Source organism: Pan troglodytes, chromosome 10, assembly GCF_028858775.2.
Source record: "Pan troglodytes isolate AG18354 chromosome 10, NHGRI_mPanTro3-v2.0_pri, whole genome shotgun sequence".
Taxonomy (NCBI): Eukaryota; Metazoa; Chordata; class Mammalia; order Primates; family Hominidae; genus Pan; species Pan troglodytes.
In genome coordinates, this window is record NC_072408.2 from 17,467,784 (window position 1) to 17,478,041 (window position 10,258).

Sequence of the window (10,258 nt, forward strand, 5' to 3'; positions counted from 1 at the left end):
TTACAACAGGCAGTTTCAGCAGCCAGGCTTGCAGATAATTATATTCTTGGAGCAATGCTTTGTACCCAGGGTGTTTTTCCACTGGATTCTCCACTCTGTTTTATTTAGGTATGAAAAGAATTACTCAATTCTTATAATCAACTTTCACACCTAAATTACCTCCCAAAGGCGCCTCCTAATACTATACCATTGGGAGTTAGGATTTCAAACATGAATTTCAGGGAAACAGAAACATTCTGTCCATAACATTCTGCCCATGGCAAAGTTTATGTTCTTTTCGCCTGCATTTATTCTGTAAAAAGTAAAGTAGAGGTTGCTTTTCAAAGACTTTCCTCCCTATCTAATTAGGAATAAATAGTAACTTCTCTTAGAAGCAAAATCAAAGACCCGTGCTCCTAAATATTTGCCCTGGCATGCTTATACTGGTCCAAGCAAGCGTTAGGTCATAGCCTGTTCCTCTTCCTTATTTAAAAGTGTTTTTACCTTTCTCAGCATTCCACAAGTTACTTCCTCCTTCCTTTGTTCTCCTCTACCTTTGCCTCTTTTAAAAAGTTCTAAGTTGCTAGCCAATCGGGACAAATACAGAATGTGAGGTCCTGTTCCAGTCAATGGAAACTGGACACAGCAGTAGGGTGGATGCGGCAGGTTATAAATGACGCTGTCTCCTTTGTTTGGTGTACACTCGTGGCAAAACTGCTGGTGAGTACACCCTTTCTGCAGGAAGTAAAAAAAAAAAAAAAGGCCTTAATAAATTTATGTTCAAGTGCTATTTTTTTATGGCACTGGGGAACAAGCATTTCAAACAATTTGGTGGCAGTCTGTATGGGGATACATTCTCCTCCAGGGGTGGTCTCCAGTCCTCTCTCATGAGGGAGTGCACTCCCCTACCTCATTGAAGGGGCCCTCAGGGATGACAAATTGAGACAAATAAACCCACACTCTCAGCAACACAGAGAGAAAAAAAAAACAAAACTGGCCAGCAGCCTAGCTTAAAGGATCCTCACATACTGTGGTGACAACTTTGTGCACAGGCCAAGAAAGAAGAAGCTGTGGGAGCCGATAAAGTATTTCCTTGGTGATCGGGACTTAAAAAAAAAAAAAAAAAAAAAAAAAAAAAAAAAAAGCCACAGGACGGTAAAGCATTCCTTAGTTAGGATGTACCAAGGAGAGAGAAACTGCAGGGTCAGTAGATTATTCCTTAGTCGGGATGTCTTGGAGGTTAAAAATAGGTGAGAAATCCCCATAGAAGGGGTGTTGAACCTCAGAAAGAGGTGAGAAATCCCCATGAGGGGGGTTGAACCTCAGAAAGAGGTGAGGAATCCCCATGGGGGGGGGCGTTGAACCTCACACAAACTCCCAGTAGTAAGAAAAATATTCAGAACCCCCCTTTCCTTTCTTCTTGGGGGAAGAAAGAATAGCCCCACTGCCACCAGTGCCTTCCCTAAGGGAAGGGGAGGGAGGGGGAAAACAGCAGCATAGGTGGCTGGCATGGAACAGGAATTAAAATAAATTAAAGAATGTGTAAGCAAAAACTCAGTTGTATATAAGAAAACCCAATTCCCCCCTGAGGAAGAGAAAGAGCCGGAGTCCTTTAAAAATTAACTGCCTGTTTTTCTGTGGCTAGTGAGCCTTATCTCTCCCTTTCCCAGGCATTATGAAGACCCTATTTCCCTGTGCAGCTGCAAGGTCACTAGACAGATAAACTCAAGTCATAAAACATGTTTTTCCTTGAAAAGAAATGATGTAATGTATGTCTCAATTGAATAACTGTCTTTGTTTCTTGCTTCTGTTATATGCTTCCCCCTGCACAAATCTTCCCCCACCCACGAAATGCTTAAAAGGTAACTTGACTCTTTGTTTGGGGCTCAGTCCTTTGGATGTTAATCCAAGTGGACCAGTGCACCTAAATAATAAAAATCCTCCTCAACCCCTTGGTCTCTCTGATTCCTTATGTATCCCGATACATTTCTGGGGGCTCATCAGGATTGGAGATGACAGATTTACTGTCCCCTTTGCCTGCGATACTAGGTCCCCGGGGCCAGGAGAGACCCGGCATCCAAGGTGTGCCACAGCTGAGCTTCACCCGGATATAGACCAGCTCTCCCCACGTCCCAGCACCCTGCCTGGCAGCGCAATGGAACCAAGGATGGGGCTGCAGGATGATACCAGCACTTCAGGAACTGTGGTAAGGAGTATAGGCCCAAGGCAGGAAAGCCCGTCCCATAGGGACAAAGGGGAGCTTGATCACCTCCCGGGGACTGACCACTAATCCAACCCAGAGTGGCTGGGGGCAGCAGGAGTGGCCTGCCAATTTGGATGAAGCTTTTGTCCCCACTAACAAAGTGAAAGTGGTTCACTGGATCTGGAGACAGGAACTGGGAGTGGTGTGTGTATGTGTGTGAATATGGGAGCCTAACTAGGCTCACCCAGGTCATGAGAGAGGCTCATTTCATCCGATGAGGACTCCTGCAGTAGGAGTGGGGTATGTGTGTGAAAGTGGGAGCCTAACTAGGCCCACCCGGGACATGAGAGAGGCTCATTTCGTCCAATGAGGAGTCCTGGGGCAAGGAAGGTGTGTGAAAGTGTGTGAAAGCGATGGTCTCGGGGGAGGCCAATGCAGGGAGTGACATGGGGAGGCACAGATCCCTTAGCATGGGCTGTGTGCTCTGAGGCGAGTGTGGGGGAAATCAGACCTAGGACATTGCATACAGCTGATAGGACGAGCTTTGCAGCTGTAGCAGGCTGTGACAGGGGAAGACACCTTCCTGGCTAAGCAGCGTCGGAAACTCCTGTAATAGGACCGGGTCTGCTGGACCTGAGAGTGAAAGTGAGAGTGAGAGTGTGCCGCAAGGGAGGAAATGGGAGGGAAAGCGTCAAAACCAACTCCTTTGGAGTGCATGATAAAAATTTTAAAGAAAGGATTTAGAGGTGATTGTGGGATGAAACTGGATGTTCAAAAGTTAAAGACATACTGTGAATTACAATAGCCCTCTTTTAGTGTCAGGTGGCTGGCCGAAGGCACTGTAGAGAAATTGGCCGTGTGTTTTAAGGTGGTGACTAGGGTCGGAGGACAGCCAGGGCATTCAGACCTAGTCTTTATATTGACTCATGGCTAAATGTACGCAGCCCTGCCTAGCAGTTTATTGTAGAATGCTCGCAGCTCACGCTGAGATAAACCAACTGTGCTGGCAGCTACGGAGTTAAAGGGAAAGTCACAGAGGCTTCTAGCACCACCGAGCCGAAAGTGAAAGTCAGCTGCCCTGGAAGCTATGCAGACCAAAAAAAAAAAAAAAAGTCTCAGGAAAGAGAAAACCAGTTTTGCAAGAATCACAGGATGGAATAGAGATCCCTCCTACCTATATTCCAATCTATACCCCCTTACCAAGGCTAATTGCCCCTAAGGAGGTAAGTTCAAACAGATACATGCTCCCACTCTCACCTGAGAAGGAGAAATCAGAGCTCCAGGAAGTTAAAACGAAAGGCTCAAAAAGGTAGGCAGGCCGTCTCAGGTCAAGCCATGCCCAAGTTATGCTTCTGCCTCTTAAGAGGACAAGCAGACCCCCACTAGGACCCAGACGATGCAGTCCAGCTTCAGCACCTACAAAAGTGCCGAGAAGCACTTCTGCAAAGGCTAAAGGATGGTAAAAGGAAAAGGCAACCAATATAAAAAAATCTCAGAGGTGCTCCGTGGTGCAGATAAAAGCACCAGCCAGTTTTATAGGCATTTTGCTTGTACACTCTGTTTAACCCTGAGGCTGCTGAAAATCAGTGAATGGTAAATACGGCATTTGTAAGGCAGGCCCAAGGAGATATCAGGCATAAATTGCAGAAGTTAGAAGCTCCGTAGGTGTGAATGCTACTCAGCTTATTAAAGTGGCTACCAAGGTGTACATTAACTGAGACCAGGAGGCAAAGAAGAAAGCTGATTGGAGGCTTAATAAAGGCTTATTTACAACCAGCAGCCCTTATGGGAAGAGAGGCTGGCTTTGCAAGGAGGCATAGATGCGGGTGTGAATGCAGTTGTGGAAAAGGCTAGTCTGGACAGCAATTTGAAAGCCAGCCAAGGCTAGAGAGAGATTAATGTACATGGTGCAAAAGAAAAGGACACTAGAAGGATAAATGTCAAAAGAATAAGGAGAATGGTCAAGGCCATGGTATGAAAAAACCACTGGCCAAAGGCTACTGCACCCAGGAGAAACCCAAGACTGCTGTGAAAGGCAGGATATAAAGGGTCAGAAAAAAGCTCAAATCTGCTCGAAAAGTATCCAGTACTTAAGCTTTTACATAAGCCAAGAGGAAAGATGGCTTAGTAGTGAACAAAAGCAGGCTGTTTGTGCACTTCCTACTCCAACCACCTGGCGTCAAATAAGAGCGTTCCTAAGGGCAGCAAAGTTCTTCCGCATTTAGATCCCAAATTTCTTGCTTGTGGCTAAGCCATTATACAAAGCCACAAAGAGGAGGAAAGAAGGACTCCTCCTCTAGGAGGCCAACCAGAAGAAGGCTTTTCAAAAAATCAAAGCCTTGACTCAGATCCCAGCTTTAGGACTGCCAGATCTAACTAACTAAGCTTATCTTCTTGAATGTCCACAAGTGAAAGGGAGGCCATAAAGATTCTAACTCAAGCCATAAGGTCATGGCATTGCCCAGTGACATACTTATCCAGGCAGTTAGATTCTGTGGCACTTGGATGGCCTCCTTGTTTTAAAGCACTAGCTGCTACTGCCCTACTGGCACAAGAAGCTAATAAACTGACTTTAGAGATGGTGAATACCCTAAACCCGGCTACCTTGCTCCTCATCGAGTCAGTGCCAGGAAACCCCCTTCGTTGCTGTGTAAATGTGATAGATGAAGTGTTCTTAAGCCACAGAGATTTGACAGATACATCCCTCAGGGACCTGGACATTGAATATTTTACTAATGGAAGCAGTTTCATACTAAAGGGAGTCCGCCAAGCTGGGTATGCAGTGGTGACTTTGGATTCAGTAGTAGAGGTGCAGTCTTTGCCTACAAAAACCTCTGCTTAGAAAGCAGAATAGCTCTGACAAGAGCTCTCTGGCTAGCAAAAGACCAAAAGACAAATATTTACACATATTCCAGATATGTTTCTGCCACTTTGCATGTTCATGAGACTATTTACAAAGAAAAAATAATTTTAACTGCTGAAAGTAAAGAAATAAAGTATAAGGAAGAAATTCTACAGCTCTTAAATGCTGTATAGGCCCCAAAAGGTGGCAGTGATGCACTGCAAGGGGCACCAAAAAGGAAGAATACTAAAGGCTAAAAAAATAAAATAAAATAAGAAAACAGACAAAGAGGCAAAGCAGGCTGCAATGACAACTCCACCTTTTAAAGAGGAAGCCTTAGCTATGCCTCTCCTCCCGGAGATTCCTCTCCTGGATATCCCAAGCTACACTCCAAATGAAAGGGCTTATTTTGCCCAGAAAAATAAAAACTACATTAAAAGGAGATGGTAAAAATTATCCAATGGGAGGCTAGCCATACCTGAAATGGTGGCCCCCAGATTTTTTAAAACAGTTCCGCCAAGGAACTCACATGGAAAAAAATACAACAACAGAAATGAGGAATGCTATATATCAAAATAGATTGGCTTTAGATTACCTCTTAGCCTCAGAAGGAGGAGTATGTGGAAAATTTAATTTAACCAACTGTTGCCTAGAAATTGATGATAATGGTTGAGCTGTCATGGAAATCACAGCTAGAATGCACACATTGGCCCATATTCCAGTTCAGACTTGGTCCGGGTGGTCCCCGGATTCCTTGTTTGGAGGATGGTTCTCAGCCTTTAGAGGATTCAAAAGCCTCATTGGTGGGTTCTTGGTTATTCTTGGCATCTGCCTCATCCTCCCTTGCCTTTTACCCCTGTTTATTAGGAGTATTCAGTCAACTATGGAGGCAATAGTGGCCCGATACACTACCATGCAGATGATGGCATTAACCAGATATCAGTCACTGCTGGTAGAAGCAGCAGCTCAGCTCCACGAAGACGTGGCAAATAGTGGTGCTTTCTTTTAACACATTTGTTATAAAAAGCACCAAAGGGGGGAATGGAACAGGAATTAAAAGAAATTAAAGAATGTGTAAGCAAAAACTCAGTTGTATGTAAGAAAACCCAATTCCCCCTGAGGAAGAGAAAGAACTGGAGTCCTTTAAAAATTAACTGCCTGTTTTTCTGTGGCTAGTGAGCCTTATCTCTCCCTTTCCCAGGCATTGTGAAGACCCTGTTTCTCTAGCTGTGCAGCTGCAAGGTCACTAGACAGATAAACTCAAGTCATAAAACATGCTTTTCCTTGAAAAGTAAGAAACAATGTAATGTATGTCTCAATCGAATAACTGTCTTTGTTTCTTGCTTCTGTAATATGTTTCCCCCTGCACAAATCTTCCCCCACAGACAAAATACTTAAAAGATAACTTGACTCTTTGTTCAGGGCTCAGTCATTTGGAAGTTAATCCAACTGGGCCAGTGCACCTAAATAATAAAAATCCTCCTCAACCCCTTGGTGTTCCTGATTCCTTATCAATCCTGCTACAGGTGGAGAAAAAAGAAAGACCAGCAGAAAAGAAAAAAACTAGGAGAGGAAGTCAGAGGGAAAGAAAGCAAAAACAGCAAGCACAGAGCCAAACAGCCAGGCAGGCACGCCAAGGGGTAAGTCCCTCTCCCCAGCCCGGCTCTATATGAAAAACAGCTTGGGGACTGGTGCCGGGAGGAGAGCAGAGGAGGTGAAAGGGCATAATTCTTGCAATTTGCAGCAGGCATCTGCCAATCCTCTGGGCCGGTGACTGCCTGGGGCCCAGACTACAGCCGGGCAAATCCCACCCACCCAGCCAGAGAAACTAAGTGTAAAAAGAAAGGAAAAAATATAAAAAGGGAAATCAGGAAAAATAAAAAATAAAAAACACAGGAGAAACAGACAGCCGCGTGTGCGTGGGGGCGGGGCCCGTGCCATGGCCCAGCAGGGCTCGCAGCAGGAGCAGGAGAACTTGGGAAAAGAAAGGGAAACAGGATGAGAGAGAGAGAGAGAGGAAAATAGAGCGCAAATGAGAGAGAGAGAAATAGAGGGAAAGAGTAAGTAAGAGAGAAACTGGAAGAGACAGAAATCAAAGGAAGATACAGAGAGTGAAACTAGAAAAATAGTGAAAAAGGAAGGCAGAAAGTTAAGACATGCTGAAGATTGTCTGTGAAAGTCGTAAGAAAAGCTATAAAAGGGAATTTATGCAAAAAATATTGTATAACTGAAAAACAGGCCTCCTGAATGTAAAATTATTAAAAAAACAGTTTATGTACAAGGTATGTAAAAAAAAATACTTTTAATAACAGGATTATAAGGAGGTACGGATTTTTACCTACATTAAAGGCTAAACTTTTTTTCTGTTTTAAAGATTTAAGCAAGTTTTAAAATGTTAATTGTAAAGGAAATTCTGTGTGTTAACATATTGGCTAAAGTTAAAGGGGTATCATCCAGTTTTTCTGTGAACTGGACATTACAATAAAATCACTATAGATTTTTCTTAAAGCACTAACCTGCTCTTTAACAAAAATTATAAAAAGTTAAAGAATCTATAAAAGTCTTACCTTATAGTTAGACATTAAAATTGCATAAATAATGTCTACAAGATTTTATTAAAATTAAGTTGAACATTAATAGCACATTAATATAATGGTAAAATTTAACTTATCTGGTATAAAATCATACAAAAACATTGTCAAATATAAAATGGTGCTTGGCTTTCTTAAGGCCTAAAGGCAACCCGCTAAGTCACAAGGACCCTCATCCCCAAGGCCACAGAGTGCAGGGTGGTGAAGGCCATAAGAAGGCCAAACATTAAGAGGGGGCAGGGCCACAGTGTCTCCTGGGCAGCGCTGAGCAGGAATAGAGCAAGGGGCATAACTATGAGGCCTCAAGCCCCAGGATATGCAGCAGAAATTATATACTTAATCTATCTTCCACTTTCCCTTCCCTTGGAGCTAAAAGTCTTTTAGCACAGGTAGCACCCCTAGAATTTCCAGTACACCAGCACCAGCCTGAAAACCACATCCTCATCAAAAGATAGAAAGAAAAAAAAACTCAAGCCAGCCTGGGAAGAATCCTATTTTATGCTATTAACCACTGAGACTGCCGTCCGCACAGCCAAGAAAAAAATGGCCCCACCATACTCGAGTCAAGAAAACATCTTCCTCTCAGAATCATGGGTTACTGTACTAGGATTAAGCCCTACTAAGTTAAAGAAAGCTTAATTTTCATATACCTTCTATATCGCTTCCTTGCCTTTCCTTATTTTGTTACTAGCTCCGTTGTTATTAATGTAACTAAGTCTGACTCACCTCAGACCATTGCCTTTAACTCTTGCTCTGTCATACCTTGTGGAAATGTAAAATATCAACAACAGCTAGCCTTTTCACACAAATATTTATGTCCCAGCCCTCTAATTGACACAGGTACCCCTAGCAGTCATTGTTGTAATGACCTGCAGCCAAGATGCTGATTTTCTGCTCCTACAGGCTGGCAACCTTGTAGTAAATGGGACCACATCCCTTAAACTACCCAGGAGCAAAGCTGGACTTCCACAAAAAAGGTTTGTGCAAATCTAAAACCCCTCATCTATTTCACTAAAAGGACTACCCCTTCTCACTGTCAGCCTTATCAATGTAACCCTGTCCTTCTTTTATCACCACCTCCACCTTAACTAACTCTAGACCTGCCCTTACTGGCTTCTATGGTATGGGGATTGACATAAATGGAAAAGACCCCCTAGGTATTTTTAAAATATGGATTTTTCCCCCATCTCCCCCTTCTTCAGTAGCCTCAGTTCTAGATCCCACACCAGTTGCTCCCACATCTAATAAAACTAGGGTGTCTATTGTAAAAATAAGATATCTAAGACAGACCGTAGCCATCAAGACAAAATATCAAGATGCAAATTCCTGGCTGAAATGGATTAAATAATCCATTCACACTTTAAATAAAAGCGATTATTACGCTTGTACACACGGTAGGCCAGAGGCCCAGATTATCTCCTTTCCACTTGGATGGTCTCCTTGTCATCCAGATATGGAGTGTATGGTGGCTCTTTTTCAAAATCCCACTGCTTGGGATAATCCATCATACTGAGCTCTCTCTGCTATTTCCTGAAATTCAGCACCCTGCGGGTCAGCCTCCGAGGGCAATCCAGCTTCCACCTCTAAATGCCAAGTTTACTTTGTGCCTCTCATGGCAGGAGGAAAATTTGGCGTTCCTTGAAAGCATAAAAGGATACAAGAAGCCCAAGCCTTTCCAAGAACTTGCCCATCAGTCCATGCTTAGCCATCCCCAAGCAAATGTATAGTGGTACTGTGGAAGACCTTTACTGGACACTCGGCCAAATAACTGGAGCAGTACTTGTGCTCTAATCCAATTGGCTGTCCGCTTCACGCTGGCATTTCGTCAATCTAAAAAGGTAAAAACAAAACACCGCAGGCCAAAGGAAACTCCTTGAGTCCTTTAATCCTCAGGTTTACATAAATGTTATTAAGGTCCGTGAGAAGTGCCAAATAAGTTTAAAGCACAAAAATCAAATAGCTGCAAAATTTAAATCCATGTTGGTCTGGTAGGTAACCATAAATTAAAAAAAAATTTAACTTCAATTCTCACCTCGTTTGCCCTTACTATTGGTGTACTTATTCTTGTAGACTGTTATATTATGCCCTGCCTTCAAGGTTTTATACAAAAACTTGTCTCTGCTGCTCTTACAGAGTTAACTCCTAACTATCCTCCACCCTATTAAAAAAAAATTACCTCTCTTAGAAGGACAAAGAATTAAGTCAAAACATATTAAACAAGACTGAGGAGGAATTATGAAATAAAAAAAGGGGGAATATTGTAAAAAGTAAAGTAGAGGTTCCTCTTCAAAGACTTTCCTCCCCATCTAATTAGAAATAAACAGTAACTTCTCTTAGAAGCAAAATTTATTCAAAGACCCGTGCTCCTAAATATTTGCCCTGGCATGCTTATACTGGTCCAAGCAAGCGTTAGGTCATAGCCTGTTCCTCTTCCTTATTTAAAAGTGTTTTTACCTTTCTCAGCATTCCACAAGTTACTTCCTCCTTCCTTTGTTCTCCTCTACCTTTGCCTCTTTTAAAAAGTTCTAAGTTGCTAGCCAATCGGGACAAATACAGAATGTGAGGTCCCGTTCCAGCCAGTGGAAACCGGACGCAGCAGTAGTGTGGACGTGTCAGGTTATAAATGACCCTGTCTCCTTTGTT

The 10,258-nt window shown here is 43.0% G+C and overlaps 1 protein-coding gene across 9 annotated transcripts in view; it reads left to right on the plus strand.

Annotated features, from left to right (window-relative positions):
• Positions 1-564: 564 nt before the first annotated feature.
• The window catches only part of LOC104001467 (putative uncharacterized protein encoded by LINC00269), a 36,148-nt gene continuing 26,454 nt past the window's right edge, over positions 565-10,258 (plus strand). For 3 of the 9 annotated variants that reach the window (XM_054664067.2, XM_054664065.2, XM_054664066.2), the window contains exons 1-3: positions 1,660-2,185; positions 6,551-6,664; positions 8,519-8,592. In XM_054664067.2, the coding sequence (XP_054520042.1) occupies positions 1,751-2,185; positions 6,551-6,664; positions 8,519-8,592 (623 nt within the window). In that variant the 5' untranslated portion in view covers positions 1,660-1,750. Of the gene's footprint in view, positions 700-1,659; positions 2,186-6,550; positions 6,665-8,518; positions 8,593-10,258 lie in introns of those variants that run through there. The other 6 variants (XM_063786337.1, XM_016922968.4, XM_063786340.1 and 3 more) reach the window with 6 other exon arrangements.